We start from the raw sequence: 17,931 nt of genomic DNA, 5'->3' as shown, positions 1-17,931 counted from the left end.
ATCCTCTGGAATCCAGAGGAAAAATGATATCTTGCTTTCCAAAATCTTATTTTTTTATTTAGGTAGGAGAGACTTGGTTCTTCCCCCTGGCTGGAGCATCTCCCCATGGGATGATGTAATTTTATCAGTCACAGAGTTGGACTCAGTGGCCCAGCAGCAGATGATATCTCCTGGAGGGAGAATGGGTTATGGAAAAGATAAAGATGATTGCTTCACCTTGTCTTAAAGATGGCCCATTAATAGATGGTATGTGCCACTGAGATAAGGAATCAGTGCCCCACCTGGTTTAAACAGATGGTGATAGAATACACATTTCTGGCCACATCAACCCAACACACAGGGCAGCATTTCTGTGAGTTTTTGGAATATTTCATCCCTTGGGGTGATGAGGAAATGGCAGAGCTGTGGCTGCCCCATGTGTTCCTTCCAGCTCCTCGCTGCTCAGAGCTGCTCATCCTCTCTGCCTGAATCATTTTCCCTCCTGCACCCCATTGCAGCAGATTTTAGTGAGCTCAGAGTTCCATTTTGGCCTGGGCAGGTGAGTGTGGCTGTGATTCAGACAATAACCCTGCCTGGATGTGTCAGCTGCGTTTCAGGCTTGTTCCAGAGATCTGTGTCACTTGCCCTCAGCTGCGCTGCACCTTCTTTTATCTGCTGCTCCATCACTGCACAGCTGGGAGTCACCTTACAGGGCTGTAAAAATAGCAACTTGCCACTCCTGCCCATTGGCCATGATAAAATAATGATGGGATTTAATAATGAAAAATAGCATTTTTGTACCAATTTATTATGTAAAATACAGGACATGAGTTAATGTTGGTATGAACACCAACAGAATTTTTGCCTAACCTCCAAATTTGATCAGAGAAGACATTTTCTCGACCACAAAGAAAGTTAAGTGATATTTTTTTTTTCTATTTTCTAGAAGACAACATTATGTTAGGTACCAAATAATCTTTATCATAATTCAATAAATTATAAAATAAAAGGCTTCAACTAAAATATTCTTGTGGCCAAGTAAGGAATCTAGTCAACCATTACTGGCATTGATTCGCTGACCTAGAAAATTACTTTAATGCACATATCAATTTACTTGCAGATTTCTTACATTTCAATGGAGGTAAATTTTTTTTTTTTTGCAAAACTGTTATTGCTGAGAGGCCTTGTGGATCATGTATTATAAAATTCACTAAAATTTTCTGTACTAAATCAATTTTAGAGTTATTGTAGCCTCTTAGGTTAACCTTTTATATTTTTTTTAAGTTGAACTTAGCTAATTTATGAGGGTATTTATAGGGAGCTGATTAATTTGATTCTTTACCTTTTGAATACAGTTAATTCAACTGTGATTCTCATTCCAGATCTGTAAGGGATTCTTTGTGCAAGAGGACATACCTAAATATGATCTTAAGGAAGACAAAAAAATTTCCTAAGAAAGATGAAGTTTTCTAATTGAAAGTAATTGATGAATAAAGGTATTCTTTCTGTCAGCCTGTTGGACAGAAATTAGGCTTCTTTGTTCAAAAAAGACAAAGACTTCAGAGCAGATGACACTGAAGCTAGTGCTAATTCTACTTGTGGAAATTCAGAAGTCACTTCTGAGTTCCCAGTTCTGCCACTTGCTTCCCACAAGTGCCCCTGTCCTGTCCCTTTTTGTTCTTTCTGAAGAGTCAGAATTTAATTGACCCATGAGAGAGGAATAATGAATGCCTGTATCTAAAAATATGTTTCATAAATTCATAAAGTACAGAAATTTGGAAAATTTTTTTTGGTTAATTCCTGCTGTTAAACCAAATTATTACCTTTAAGGGCAGGAAGGGCAAGAATTTGAGGCAAATATGATATTTGTGTTGAAGCTTTTTATTCATAGACAACTGGAAATGATAGACTCCATGTTGAATTCTCACAAATAAAAGAGATCTAAAGGTCACAATAAAAAAAGAAACACTTTCTAGAATAAGAACTTAGAGATTTTGAATAAGAGACTGTTCCTACCACCCACTGCTAAAGTGAGGTCAAGGGATGAAAAAATAAGGTTTCAAAAAGCAGTTTTTGAGGACAGCTAGAGAATTCAAGAATATAATTTCCTTTAAATTACCATAGAATCATAGAGACAGAATGGTTTGGATTTGAAGGGACCTTAAAGCTTTTCCAGTTCCAACCCCCTGCCATGGTCAGGGATGTTTTTCACTAGACCAGGTTGCTCAGAGCCCCACCTGACCTGGACCTGAATCCTCCCAGGGACAGGGTATCCACAGCTTCCCTGGGCAGCCCATTCCATACTTTAAATTAAGTTTTAAAAACTTTAAATCGTTCATGTCCTAAATCCCCTTAAGAGTTTCCATTGCCACAGTCTGTACAATCTGCTAGGAGCATGATGCTGAATGCAACTTGCATTTAGGCCTTTCTGGATTTATATTGGCAGGGAGATAGGAGATCAACATATGAAAGTATCTTTCTCATTTATATCTGTGTATTAACCTGAGGTTCAGTAGTTCAACAGGAGAAGTTTAGGGGATGTTTTAAAGAGCCCAGGTTTGTGTTTAGCTACGTGTGAGGAGCATGACATTTGTAAATAACTCTCTTAGAGAGGAGAGGAAAAAAAAAATACAATTGTTACACAGCACCATGCTCAGCAATGCTCAGCAGCTTTTTCCTGTCTCTGCTGCTGCATGGCACACATCCAGATATCTGCTGTACCAACATTTGCTCCTGGGAGGAGATGAAGAAAAAAGGATCCATAAGGTTTCCATTGGCCTAGACAACTGAAACATCTGCTGGATTCATGAGCAGCTTGCTGGCCTAAGTCATCAGGGAGAGCTGCTGCAGATCAGCACTGCCATACCAATGGATATTTCATAGACCACAGGGAGGGAAAGAGAAATTCAGGAGAGTAAGTGGTTTTATTTCAAAGTACACCAAAGTCTAATGCAGTTTTGCATAGTGTGATATCTAAATTGCACAAAATTAGAGCCACATCTACAACTGATCTACATGCAAGACTCATTAGGGGAACAGGTACATGAAAGAATAGCAGGATCCAATCCTAATCTTCTAATATCTGCTGATAAAAACAATTCACCTGGTCCCCAGATAAAATTTGGCAAAAAATCACTTACCTGAGAAAACATTCTCTTTCCTCAGAAGGTTGCACAGGAAGAAGCCTCCTCTGTCTTTCTGAAATACAAACAGTGCTTTTGGAAGGGAAAGGCCATTCTTTGTTGGGACACACAGCAAAGGGAAGGAGCAAGCGTTGAAGCAGCAAGGGGAGAGGGCAGAGTGGAGTACACATCCTTATTTTGTGCAAACTGCCTTTCATTTCTGTAGGTCAAGCCTGGCTTCTGATGCCTCAAAGTGTAGCCTGGCCTAAGTAATTTTCTTGTTTGTAGTTTGGTGCTGCTTAGGCTCAAAAAAGCTGCTAGAATTGTATAAAGCAGTTATTCTCCAGACCAATTCCTGGCCTTATTTTATTGTGTAAACCAAGAGGGAATGCAGCCCATCAAGTACAAAGTCAGTTTTAAAATGTTGTTTTGTACTTGAACTTTGACGAGCTTAAACAGAGCTGTGATCTCCTCTGCACAAGAAAAAGAATCACACATCAAAGCAGGTAGATATTGACAGGGTGGGTGAAATCATCAGCAGCAAAAAACTTTGTGAATATACAGATGATCACAAGTGGAAAACACTTTATTAATCATTCTGACTTTTCCTTTGTGAGAATCAGAACTGCTTTCTCCAGGGAGCATTCCCAGCTGGCCAGGCTGTGTTTAGGTATTGATCAACACAAGGTCATTAAGGGAAGTGCCTGCTCAGATCAAACTCCTGCATGCACCATGTTTTCCACCTCTAAGACAGCATTTCTTTTTTGTGTTAAAACACAACTCTTTGCAATAGTTTTTATATTTATGAAAGTGATTTTTTTCAAAAGTATGTTTAGCTTGTCCATATTTTGTTCCATTGACAGAATTCAAAGACCTGACTCCTGTGTATTGATCCCCATTTACTGCTAGGATAATTTTATCAGTGCTCTTCACAACTACAGAGTATTTCACTGAAAAACACCAGTGATGTGGTAACCAGAACAGATAAGTCTCTGATCAACACCAGTTTTTTCTACCTTTTCTATTTTCCTCATTTACCTTTGAGATGATGTGTCACCTGAAGCAAACTGAGCAGTGAAAGTGTTGGAAGTCCAGGCAGCAAAGATTTATTGAGTGTACTGGTGCAATAACAGGTGATTCTTATTCAGACTTGTTTCAAACCACAGGTGGTAAGATCAGTGTTTAAATGTGCTGTTCTAGTCTAATTAAAATATACTGAAGTAAAAAGAAGTTAAATGCACAGAAACAAGCTTAGATTTATGAGCAATTTTATCACTGTTCTCCATTCTCCAGTTCTGTGTGGGCATATATGTAAAAGTATGTACAAGACATGTGTTTAGTTCTATTTTTTTTAACAAGTATAAACTACTGTGTGAGCAAATACTAAGGCAAACCTAGACCAATTTTAGTTTTCACTTTTGCTCAGCTGTTCAGGGGTTGAAAAGTTCAGGGTTCCATTTAAACACAGGAGGTTCCATTTGGTGAGGGAGCTCTTGCCATGCATGTTTATAACTAACAATGAGCAGTGCAGCTATGGTGCATTTTGGGGATTTCTGAATGGTGTTAGAGACCACAAACATTCAAATAAACACTGCTTGGACTGGCTTGTATAGCTGCCTCTTCTCTGTTTTCTGACTTCTCTTTGACTGACATTTCAGAAGTTGGTGAGACAAAGTTAAAAGTGGAAGGGTTTTAAACCTTGGTTGTGTTCTGCTCAGACAGAAAAAATGGTCAAACAGAGAACAAAGATAAATAGGTATACAATAAGAAAGTCCTTGCCAGGTGGGTTACCTGCATGTTGGACTTCAAATAGCATAATTTGTTTTTAAAGATGAAGGAAGGAGGAAAAGTGTATTCTTGGAGAGATGCAAGTATATTTTCTTTTATAGACCTCAATAGATAGCTGGAAAGCCAAAGAGAGCATTTTTTCCAATAGATTGCAAATTTTTCACAAAAAAAAGAAAAGAAAGGAAGTCGTGAAAGGAATTGTAACAAAATGAGGAGGGAAAAAAATGACTCAAATCTACTGATAAATTTTTTTTCTTCTTTGTGTAATTACCTTTCAGTGGAATGTTTGATTTGAAAAAATGAAAACCAAAGTATTTTTTATTTTTTCTGAATAATTTTTTTAATACTGTGTGAAAAGTTAATATTTTTAATGCTATCAGTCCATCTTCTAGCCAAAATTTTCTTAGTTATTTGGACTTTCTAGTAATTTCCATTTTCTTCACACGTTATTTATTTTCAATAAAAGTATTAGTTTTCAAAATATTTCTCCCCAGTGTTAATGTTAAATGCTTTTACATATGCCCAGAGTATTTCAAACCAGGATTAAAACAGAGGAGAATTGTGGGAAAGGCTTTGGTTGGGCTTCTGAATAACTGGGAGATTAGCAAAGGCATCTTTGTTGTATATTACAGATTAGGAAGAGAAATATGGTGACAATGAGGCCCAGATCCTCAAAGAAATTAATGTCCAGTTCCTTACTCTTCATGTTAGGACTGGATTCTGCCCTGCTTTTAGAGAAAAAGGGGTTTTCAGTTTGTTAAGGCACAAAGAATTGAGCATCATGCTTTAAAGTGACAAGTGACACAAAGCCATATTTATTTATATTTATTTTTTTTCATTTATCATGAGAACCAGAAAATTCATAATTTTTTTTGCAACTTTTGTGGGACGATGATGTTCACTTCAATTATGTTCGGATTTGTAACTTCCTCAGGAATTCAGAGTGATGGAAGGGAATGCCTTTCTATAAATAATAACAGAATAAAATCACTGGATGCTCTTCATTCACATGCAAGAAATAACATGGAGATAGCCAAGAGTAAAAAATAGTCACCTATGCAAGGTTCCTAAGAAATAGCACTGTTTGTGCTTCTTTTTTTTTCTTTTTTTTCTTTTTTTCTCCTATTGTCTCTCTCATACTTTTCTTGTTTATCATTGTGGAATAATTTTACTTCAATATTTTTTTTTCCCATTTATATCTGCAATCTCTTTCACTATAATATAGTCCAAAATAATTATATTTTAAGTTAGCTGTTGGTTTGGAAACATACACCTGAAACACATGGAGTGAAAGAAGGAAGAGGAGGCTCCTTCCTTTTCCATTTTTGCTGTCAGATATAAATTCCATAGTCTGAAATCAGAGGCTGTACTGGTGCTCTCTTGTCCTTTGCCTTTGCATTATTTTAGCATTGCTGAAATATTTAAAAAGGCTCAGTGACCTTGAATGCACAGTCTGGGGTTAACAGTTATTCTCTGCATTATCTCCCCTCTCTCTCTTAAATCTGTCATTCTGTAGTAAGTTTCTGCAGTGTTCTCATTAATTCCAGTGTTCTCTAAAAGAGGTTTTGTTCCTGCAGTATGTAGAAGTTATTAGAAGACACAATTTTTTTTGTTTGTTTCTTTTTTTAAATGATGTTTCTTCAGTGAGAAAACAATTTGCAGCATAAACTCAAAAAAGTATTTTCAATGCAGATATGGGACTAAATTACTCCTGTTTAAAAGAGCAAGTACAGAAAGGTGAAACCATCCAGTCAATGACTCAGTGTATCAAATAATGCTCTGGCAAATTTTTTTTATTCTTCAAAAATGCTGTGTGCATGCAGTTTAACATGAGGGCACATTACTGTATTTTCTTTTAGAATAAAGCAAAGCAGGCACTTATGCATCAAGAGTTAAACTGCCTTTTTAAAATCTGTCCTCAATATTATTACCACACTCTTAAGACTGTTCTAAAAAAATTTAAAAATATTGAGGCAACAACTTGCTTAGTTTCTTCCTTCAGAATTTCCAGGACACTAACCTTCAATCTGGTATCCATGCTGACAAAATAAAGCAGATTCATTCCCATTGCAAAGTCAGAAGAAGCACAGTAATGCAGATCTCTGCTGAAATGCAGTTCACCATATCATTGCTCTTTAAATTAGGTAAAGACAAGCTAATAACACTTTGTCTCCTTGGAGAGATGTTTGCATTATTTCCTATATAAATTAAGTGAGAAAGCCAGGAAAGTGATTCAGTATATTAGATATTTCATCATAATGGCTTTTTTTTTCCCCCTAATATTTTAGCTTTTTTACTAAGAAAGATGCCAAAATGAATGTGGTCTCCCTACAGGTGCAAGCTTCTATTTGAAGTAGGAAGCTCCTTTTCCCCTCACCCAAATATTTAATGTTTGTTTTTTTTTTTTTTTTAAAAGTCTGGTCCTGTTAAAACCAATGTTAAAAATCAGACTCTTCTGCAAAAAAAATTGCTCAAGTTTTTTTTATTATTTTATTTTATTTTATTTTATTTTATTTTATTTTATTTTATTTTATTTTATTTTATTTTATTTTATTTTATTTTATTTTATTTTATTTTATTTCCTCTGCTAAACCTTTACATTTTTATGGGCTGTGGTTTTGGCTGACACCATGCAATGGAGGTATCAAATCAAAAGCCCATGGCTTTGTTGTTCCATGCAAGACTGAAAAGGATAATTCTCTGCTGTACATCTGTAGACTCTACTTTTTCTCTTTGACATGCTGATAAACTTAATTTACCTCATGGGGACACTGGTCTGCCAGGCTCTCAAAAGTAGAGGCAATGTGGCAAAACATTGATAATTCACTGCTGTCTCACTCACCTCTTTTCCTCTCCACCCAAAACTTTCTTTTTGTGGCTTTCTGATACAGTGATGTTAGCAGGCAAAGCTTGCTGCACTGGTTCTGTGAAATGCTCTTAATTTGTGGCAGAGCTGTCCACTTTACAAAAAGAGGCCTTTGCAGAAACAAAAGTAGAGAGGATTAGGTTTTCTCAGTGCTTACAGCCACCTAGTCACATTTATAATTAGCCTGGTAAGTTGATTCAAATGTATCACCTAAGCATCAAATGGAAGTGTTGAACTCATTAAAGAGCTTTCATTATAATTGCAAAAAGTAAAAAAACACAAAAAAAAAAAAAAAAACAAACCAAACCTAAACAAACAAATAAAACCCAAACAAAAACAAAAAGAGAAAATGACAAAACAAAAGCAAACAAACATACACCACCAAAAGCAAAGCTATAAAACCAAGCAAAAAAACCTAACCTAAATATAAACAAAGAAACATGAGATGAACTCACATGATGAATGTTTACAAACTGGACAAAAATAATTATAATTATTCTACATAGACTTGTCACATACTGAGATAAAAATCAGTGTTAAATGTAAAAGCAGTTTAGTCATGATTTCTGTGTGGGGAAAAAGAAGAAAATAAAAAATCCTTTTTTGACAGGAAACAGCTTGTGGCTTATGAGATATGAGTGTTGGTCCTCCACAAAGCATTGCAGAAACAACCTGTGGTAGAATATACTTAGCCATAGCTCCATCTAGTCCAAAAAGTTGAAATAGTGTTGCTAAAAAAGCTGCTAAAATAAGTAGAGGTGCTGGGGTACAAAATTATAACAATGATGTCTGGATGCAGCTACATTTCTGCAGTAATATCATTGCTTGTTTTAATTTACCTTTGTATAAACTTGGAGGGTTTTCCTTTTCAGATGCAAGGGAGTTAATAATGTAGTCCATCAGTATTTTTTTTTAACTCTTTATTAGTACATTTCATACAGGCAGTCGTTTGTCCTCTCTTTGGATTTGATTTTGGAACAGAATATATTTTTTTATACTGTAGTGGTTATATATATATATATTTATGTGTTTGATTGACTTGAGCTTCTGGTGGAGGTCAGAAATGTCATTAATTCCCAGTCATTTGTTGGGAGGAAAGCAACTAAGCTGGATGGGTAGCCCTGTCTTAAGGATGGTCAGCATCCAAGTCAGGTTCATTATCTCAATTATACCTGTCAATCACCTCAGTTAATAGTAAAGTAGGAGATAAATTGTACTGAACTTACCTAAAAAGCTGTGTTCAGTGCAGTGAAACATTGGAATGTATAAATAGGAGCTACAGGAGGAGAACTGAAAGGGTGTCTGAGGAAAAATACCAGCCCCATGCTAAACCTTAAGTGTGCAAACAAGAATACCAAAAACTGGCAGAGAAGTGGCATCACCTTTGCATTTCTGCCTTCTGTGACCTCAGCAGTGCAAACTTCAGGAAGGACACATGGAAGAGGGCACAGAGAAGAGCCCCAGACTAATTAAAGGATAAGAAAAAATGCGATTTCTGCAGAAAGTCTTAGGAGTTCAATTTATTTAGATTATCAAAAAGAAGGTTAACGGGTGATATGATCACAGTCTCTAAGTGCCTACAAGAGAAATTTGATAAGAGAGGGCTCTTCAGAGCAGGGGAAAAGATACAAGAGCCAGGGGAAGCTGGGTGCTACAGCAAGGCAAATTCAGAGCAGGAGTAAATTTTGTGGTTTTGTTTGAACTATGATCACTGTTGCTCTCCAGAATAAGTTATTGAAGGAGGCATTAAATTTTCCATTACTGTACTTGTTAAGCCAAGATGGAATGCTTTTTTTAGAGGACATTAACAGAAACAAGGCCTCTCCCACAAAATATTGTCAGATCCTCAAGAACCAGAAGGCATCTTTAGTAGCACAAACCACTTCTTTGGCACTTTTACTGCAATAAAAGGGCAGGATCCTGATGCTTTCTTTAGCATTCACCTGTTTCATAAAGGGCTTTACAACCTTCTCCTGTCCTTCCAGCCCTCCTTCAGTATCCCGAATTAGATGCAAATAGTAAAGTAAATCTCATAATCTCATAAGGTTTTTGGGTTTTTTTGTCTTAGTTTTCCCATCACATGCTAATAATTTTTGTCTTCATTAAGAGGTATGCAGTACCCATTCATTTGAACTTGCTTTTATATAATTTTCTCTGTCCTGCAAAGGCTCCCTTCTTTCTACTCAGGCTACTTTCCATATTAAAATTTCTTTCATTTTCTATGTGCTTCTTTCTCCAGCCCAAACTTCCCATGAAGCTCTGTGCATCTTCTCCAGAACCATACAGGCTCTCTGTTGGCAAGAGACAAGACAAATGTTGTGGCTTTATTTTTATAGTCTAATGTAATTCTTGTTTCCAAATCATCAGCAATCACTAGGGTGGCCAGAGAAAAGGAAATTCTTGTGACCTATTCAGGTTATGGCATCTGTTGTTACCATTTCTATTGATCAGAATAGTTTACTTCCTGACCAGAGGTGAATCTGTGACTTGGCAGGGGTTAACAAATGATAGAGTGCATGTACACTGACACCTTCATGATAAGAGCTGCAATATCAGACAGAGAATGCAGGGTAATTATGGGGAGATCTCCTAAACTGTGTTAATAAGGTCCTGAATCATTGCAGCAGGTTCTTTATTAAACTACCTCCCATTCCAATTCTTTAATGCAAGTGACAGATTTCACTGTGCTAATCTCTGGCACTGGGTTCTGTTTAGTGCCTCTTGTAGGCAAAAAGTGTTTTAGCCCACATAGCCTCCTAGTCACAGCTCATACTTTAGAAGGTTATTTCTTTGGTAACTTGCCTGTAATTTAGTGGAAGTAATAACAGGCTGTGTGCATTTTTCTGGATTAAAAAAAATTTCTAATTTAAATGATAAGCAATTTATGCAGCATCTTGAGGTTCCTTGACACATTGGAATTGAAAGAGGAGAAATGGAAGGAAATTACAAACCTTTTCTGTTTTCTTTTTTTTTTTTATCCTTGTTTATGATTTTTCTCTTGTCATATATTTCTCAATGTGTGGTTTTCAAGAAGCAGGCTTTGATTAATGAAGTGTCAGACACAGAGGGTGTCATGAGAATTTTGGCATTTATTATTTGCAGCATTTAAATTAGCTATGGTATTTTTAGTATCCCTTGTTTTTTTTATTTACTATATCTGTTATCTTGTTGATAGGAAATACCCTCTTAGAGTAAATCTTGATCTTTAGACATCTGTAGTTAATATTTGTACAAAAATTATACCAGTTATTTAGATCTGCATTTTGATGGAAATATTTTATTTATTTCACTGGTGTGGCTGATTTTGATCCATGTCTAAAACCATTTGGATTATTTTACACAGAGAAATCAAAATCTGGCTAGAATTATGTTTTTGGCAATATCAGTAGGCCAAATAGAAGTTCAGTTGTTAATCTTTTATTGAATACTTCTTTTTTCTAGTCATCTGCAAAGCTGTATCCTACATAATATATTTTCATATTATCTTTCTTTTGTATAGAAGACATATCTCAGTTTTACTTAGTTGGAACAAGTCTGATGAGAGCCACAAAAACAGGATGTTTCTCTGAAGGTTTTCTGCTGGGTGTGTGATTCTGTGTGGTATCATTAATGGATATTGTATATATGATTTCCTTGATGTGCTTGTGTCACGTCTATGAGCTTGTTCCCTCCTGAAGGATTGTAGAGAGGTTTTTAATTTCTGACACATCCCACTTGAGTGTCAATCTTGGCATTGTGCTTCTTATGCAAGCATCTCTACCCACCCTTCAGTGCTTCTTTTAATAGAACCTGTATAAAAGGAGAAGAAAGAAGCATATATTTCATTTGGAGTATTAGGTTTTCTTTCTTTTGGATTGTGCCCTTAAATAAATAACAGCTCTATGTTCAATGAGGCATCTTGCTTATTATTGAAGGTTTTTTCCTTTCCCCACCCATGTTAAAACACACTTACATGTTTTTCCTGTGCTCCCTTGTTGCAGTCCTGTTTGTCAGAATGTGCTGTGCTGTTTGACAAGGGGTGTGCTATCCTCACACTACATAAGCACTTTAGCCTAACTATGCCATTGGAAATTCTTGTGATTCAAGGACCTGACTGATAATGCTCCTGCATTGTGTAGAGGCATTTGGAAATCTTCCCAGTGACTTTTCAGCAAGCACTTAATGCAATTCATAATGCTCTGGGATAGAATCACAGATGTGAAAGAGACCTACTACATCATCTCCTCCATTTTCATATGAGAACAGGTTATATTCCCCCAACAGAGCATGCATCAAGTGTTAGATTCACACTACATTTGCTCTCCAACAGCTTTCCAAACCTGACACAGAAAGCATCCTCCTGAGAGGCCTTTAAAATGTGTTAAAAAGAAACAGGGAGTCAAGGTTGCCCCATCCCTTTCTGTTAAAAAGTCTGTGGATTTTATGTTATGCTTTCAGTGATGTTTTCAACAATGATTTAACTGTATTGCCTGCACTGAGTTACCTTTGGTATATCTGAGGAGACAAAACTTCAGAGTATTTCTTTAGAACTAAATAGTGTGATTTACAGAGGGAAGGAAGAGTGGGGGGAACCCTTATTTCTTAATTCATCATGTTTCTCAGACACAGGGAATATATTGTAAATGCAGTTTTTAAAAATGTATTGTACTGCCTTTTTTTGGTCAGACTAGTTCACATTGTATTGCGGGTCTATCATCTGTGGGAAGCTGCTGCAATAAATTCAATCCTGCAACTTAAATATTTTCTTTTTTTTTTTTTTTTTCTCTCTTATTCTCTTCCTTTCTGCATCCCTTCCCTCCCTCCTCAGGCAGCCAAGGGCAGTTCCCACTGACACAGAACGTCACAGTTGTTGAAGGAGGAACAGCAAATTTGACCTGCAGGGTTGATCAAAATGATAACACCTCCCTCCAGTGGTCAAATCCAGCTCAACAGACACTATACTTCGATGACAAGAAAGGTAAATTCTTTCCTGAACTCGTGCTTCTGCACTGCTTTTTATAAGAAAGAAATGTTTAAAACATTTTCTCTTTAATACTCTGATATGAATGTATTTTCTATATATTCTAGGAATAGGTGTCTTCCGTTATAATTATTTTATGATTTTTTATGAATTTTTTTTTGCTGAGGTTCACTGAAATACTCTCTTGCACGTTATGTTGTATTTAAATTATTAAAGAAAAGGAATAGGATTTGAATGCTCATTGTAAAATAATTTGGAAAACATTGTTGCAAAATATCTTGGAAGAGAATTTATGAGTGGCAAAGAGGAGTAGTGGCCCATAAAACTTGTGGCTAATTTTTATTAGTGTGTATGCATAAATATATATTCTATAAATTTTTTAAATTTATGTATATAATCCCACAGCTTGCCACTAGTGTACAGCAGTCTGGTTGTTGGTGCAATGCACAGTTGCTGTGGTAGCTGTTCTTCACAGCTCATAAAAATGCTTGGATTTTGTGTCCCGATGTTTCCAATGTATCCATGCTCAGATTTTTTTTTACATTTTAGTTAAATTAGAGGAGAAAAAGAGAAATTTGTTTTGCAGTGGTATATATTTGTAGACTGATTTGAACTGAAAAAGCATTGCATTTTGCATAATAGAATGTTAACATAAAGATTGAGTAGATTTTGTTAATAAATTAAAGTTAGGAGTAATAAATTCATTACTTGGCTTTAAAAAATATAAAAGTTTTGGTGTTGATTTCAGTAGTACTAAAGTTCAACAGTTATACTTAATTCTGGTGCTTGAATTTATTTTGAAAGGTGCTACATGCTTTAGAACATCTTTTAACAAGTGCAGTTATTACTCTGCTCAAAATTGAAGAACTGCTGTCCAAATGCTGTGCTGAATGATTACAAGAGTTTAAAACACCTTGTAGGACTGAAAATGCTTTTTGGATCTGTGCACTTCAATAAAAGAGAATCTAAAACCTGTCATTTTATACCTGCAGAAGCTGCAATCAAAATATGTTTTTTTACTATTAATATAATAGCTGAATAGAATCTCTTGATGGTGTTGAAGTGGTTCCTTTCTCTTTTATCTAATTTCCTGTAGCGTGTAATCATTTGATTTGCAATTTCTTTGAAATCATAAGTACCTTTTGAATGTAGGATTGAAGATGAGAGGTTTTTAAGGTGCAAACTTTCCAGCTCTAAGTCCTGTGCTGTCACCTTTGCCCACATGCACCCCTTCATTTTAGCTGTAATCACTAGTGATTTGGGGTGGGTAAGTAATGTCTGCAAAACTAAAAGCAGAGAAACCTCGTCTTCAAATATCAATACTCAGAAAATCTATGTATTTTCTAAAATAAGTGACATTTTAAAGGATGCTGAGAAAGACTCGTGAGGACTGCAAATATATTAATTTGAGCATTGTAGCCATTTTGGTGTGAACTGAATTTTCTGTGTGCTTTAGCAAAATCTCTACTTTTAAAACAAATCATTGAAATTTGTATTACTTTTTAATATAATGCATTAAGCCAACAGAATTTGAATGGCATGTAGAGTAGGAAGTGCCAGAAGCAATTTATATTCCCCACAGGAAATGTGCAAAGCTCAAGTGTGTAAATTTAAGGGACTGCAGTCTTTATTGAACTTTTAGCTTGTCCCAAGACTTGAAGGAATATTTGATGATTAATTTTATGGAAGAATTACTACTGCACATGAAAATGCCTTCATGTGGTGAAGAAAAACTTCAGATCCTTTAGTTGAAGATATTAAGTCATATGTTAGCAGCAGTTTGTACTCTGGGTGATATTTCCAGTCTCAAGTAGACTGAGGGGGGTGAGCAGTGCATCCAATTCCTGCATGGAAAACATTCTGCCACTTCTGAAAGTGAAGTTACAGCTTTCACTGGCAATTTTTCCTGTTTGTATATGTATAGGTTCCTATAAGTAAGAAGACATTTCCTTCAGATGCTTCTGATGCTGCTTTATTGAGCCAAAGTGGAGAGAGATATTTATTAGTGGTTTTGTCAGGAAATAATGGCAAGTGAAACTGTAAAGGCTTCCCCTTTTTTTCCTCTCCTCATTTCCCACTTCTCCCAGCCAGGCATACAATTTGGCTATAAAAAAGCAGCTTTCTACTAGAGCCAGTCATTGCATTTGATTTATTGACAGCAGTGCCTCTGCCAGAGTCTATTCAAACCTGTCTCTTATTGTTAGCCAAAACCAACCTCCAGGTCTTACTCATCCTTTCAACACCATGAACATTGCTTTTTAATAGCTGTGTTTCTCAAACCCTGAAAATTAATGGAAGCTTGAATAGCTATGGAGTTATGTTCTGTGTAGGAAACAGAAGACAAGCAGCATCACCAGCAGCCTTTATATCCATCAGAGCTGAGTAACTCTGGCTGTTGCTATGTTCAGAAATAAATCAAATTTGCCTACTTTGAACTTTACTTCCCCTCAACAGGTTATTTTCTATTTATATGAATGGCACACGTAGGAGTGAGAGTGCATTTCTTTCATGTCTGGAAGCATAAAATAAATTCAATGAACTTTTCTTTTGATAGCTTTATATTTTAATAATTATGAGAGAGTCAAATAGTAAAGTGAAGGAACACATGTGTCAGAAGGGTTGAGTCCAGCAGAATTTGAAGGAGGTGAGACCTGTCAGTATATTTAATAATTAAGGTTAGAAAAGGCCTTTAAGACCATCAAGTCTAGTCATAAACCAAATGGCAGAAAAGGTGCCAAAACTAGAGGAAATTGTCCATGCAGTGAAAAGCTCTCCCTTGCTGGATTGTCCTTGGCAAGATCCCTTCCATGCTTATTCTTCTTTCTCAAGGAAGTTGGTTCCCCTGTCTTGCAAAGCTGTTTTCTGACCAAAATAGAACTTGTGAAAAAGGAAAAAAGAGTCAGTACCTAGAAGAAATGTGCCCTTCACATTCCTGTGCCTTTCCACAAGGGGTTAATTATTGGTCTTCAGTTTATTAAAAATGGATGTCATATGTATTATGAAAACCACATTCATGTAACTTTGTATTCTTCTGAACTGTGGTGTAATCATTGACATTGAAGTTAGGAGTAATTCTTCTTTCTTTTTCTGTTCTAGATATTCTAAAGTACAGAAGTGCAATGAGCCAAACACACTAATACCAAAACCACATTATTATAATTATTCTTCTGCTTCCCCTCACTTACTGCTTTGGCCACCTCTTTCTAAGGACAGATTTTTCTCATTTAAGAGGATTATGTGGCTCCATCCCCAGCCTTCACATCATTTAAATATCTATTTATTATTTATGAAGGAGACAAGAATTGTTTTTAACTTGGGACATTTCTGGCACTTGGCCTACACAGCCTTAAAATGATATAGACCAAAATTCAGGACATCCCTGCTTCAGAAAGGCAACACTGAATTTTGTGAATGTGAAATCACAGTTCAGGTGTTGTTTCCAGTTCTTCATCACTTCTAGTACATCTACTTTGTTTTTGTTGTAAATTTAGGCCTAAAATGTGTTTGACTCATCATGGTGATGAGAATAGGGAGGAGAAAGAAATCCCATTTTTCTACAGGAAATTAAGTTATAACTTTATTTTACTATCTAGCCAAGGTGAAACTGTAGCTTTCCTCCAACTCTTTCTTTGACACTTTAAAATATTTTAAGATCTGATATAATTTTGTATTCATTATTATTCTAACACAGAGTAGGTAAACTGCATGAAGATATAAATGTTTGATCTGGTGGACTTGGTCTCACTGATGACTTGTCTCCTTCCATCAGTTTTGGTACTTCTGTCTTTTTCTGATTCCTCTACCTCAGAGATACAAGGGCACTTTGTATCAATAATAATTTTAATTCTTTCTCATTCATTTAAAACATCAAGCCTTTACCAGACAGTAAAAAATACTGTACTGAATAAGTGGATACATGCTCCCAAATGTTAATAAGCTTAACAACCTTACTTTGGTCTCCCGCCCCCATCTCCCCCAAGAGAATTTTAAAGACTGTGTCTTTCCAAAAAATAGGAATTCACAACTCACCCTAAAGAAGTTCAGATTCTCTGGAAACAAATGCAAATTGCATGCTGCACTTGAAATGAGTTTTCCCTACACAATTTTCAATTAAAATGAATAATTGCCATAGAAACCTCCATATCACTTTATGCACCCAAGTACCTATAATTGCATAGCTGCCTTTGGAAGAAGCACAATGTGCAACAGTGTAGAACTGGCAGATATTATTTTAAATTAATATAGGTTATTTTAGTTTATCTTCACTGGTGTCACTTCTTAAGGATTTTGAGAGGGCAATAAATGTGGAGAGACATAAATATGAATGCAGAGCTATAAGAAAAAGGCCTCAGCATGGAAACACAGAGATATTTGATAAAGAGAAGACTGAAAAGAACCTTTATGCAACTTACTATAGCAGCCACCTTCTCATATTCCCATTCAGCAGGGAATATAGATAAATACGGAGCAGGATATTGAGTTGTAAAGGAGGAGTGTACAACTGAACAATGGCTGTTGATATCAAAGGTGTTTAATCTCCTCAATATAAAAATGTGTAATTGGACTATCAAAAGGAAGAGAGTCTGTGCCTGGTGTGTACAGACCTAACAGTTTGCTCAGTCAGGCAAGTGTAAAATACCTGCTCTCCACCCAAACAGTGAAGTTTGCAGGTCTGTTGATAGTAAAACAAGGGTGTGTTGACATTGACCATGATAAGTTTGCCACAAAGTGACATAGATTTTGATATGTGCCTGATGCTAATCATAGGTACATGGCCCCTGTGCTTTCATCAAGTAGCAGCATTTTCATGTCTTACTGAAAAATTAGAAAGTGTATTCCAGCCTCAGAATTATTCATCCCTCAGCAGCAGAATATGTTTCTTTAGATGACCTTTTGATTTTTCACGTGTAAGTGTGCTTGGCATTTATGTAGCTCCCTGTCATCTGGGAAGCTTTCAGAGATAGTGATGCACTAGGCAAGGGCTGTGAGAGGGCACTGCTCTTGTAAAGCTCTCCAGAGCTTCCCTGATAGGCACAGTGCCCCAGCTGGTCTGGTGGGAACAAGTTTGGGAGCAGCAGCAGCCCCTGAGGTTCAGCATTTGCTCCCTCTCAGGGGTGGCAATATTGAGTTGAAACTTGCATGTGAGTTTAGAGAGTTTGGGCTGAGTCTCTAGTCAAACCATCTTGACTGTTGGGATGCCCAGCTGTGCTGTCAGC

At 36.3% G+C, this 17,931-nt stretch overlaps 1 protein-coding gene across 4 annotated transcripts in view; it reads left to right on the top strand.

Moving 5' to 3' along the window:
- The window catches only part of CADM2 (cell adhesion molecule 2), a 548,264-nt gene that overhangs the window by 376,620 nt on the left and 153,713 nt on the right, over positions 1-17,931 (top strand). For all 4 annotated transcript variants that reach the window (XM_056493497.1, XM_056493489.1, XM_056493471.1 and 1 more), the window contains one exon: positions 12,563-12,712. In XM_056493497.1, coding sequence (XP_056349472.1) covers positions 12,563-12,712 — 150 coding nt within the window. The remainder of the gene's footprint in view (positions 1-12,562; positions 12,713-17,931) is intronic.

The sequence above is a fragment of the Oenanthe melanoleuca genome, chromosome 1 (genome assembly GCF_029582105.1).
Source record: "Oenanthe melanoleuca isolate GR-GAL-2019-014 chromosome 1, OMel1.0, whole genome shotgun sequence".
Taxonomy (NCBI): Eukaryota; Metazoa; Chordata; class Aves; order Passeriformes; family Muscicapidae; genus Oenanthe; species Oenanthe melanoleuca.
Note: the sequence above shows the minus strand (reverse complement) of the source record. Positions and strands in the feature narration are given on the sequence as shown.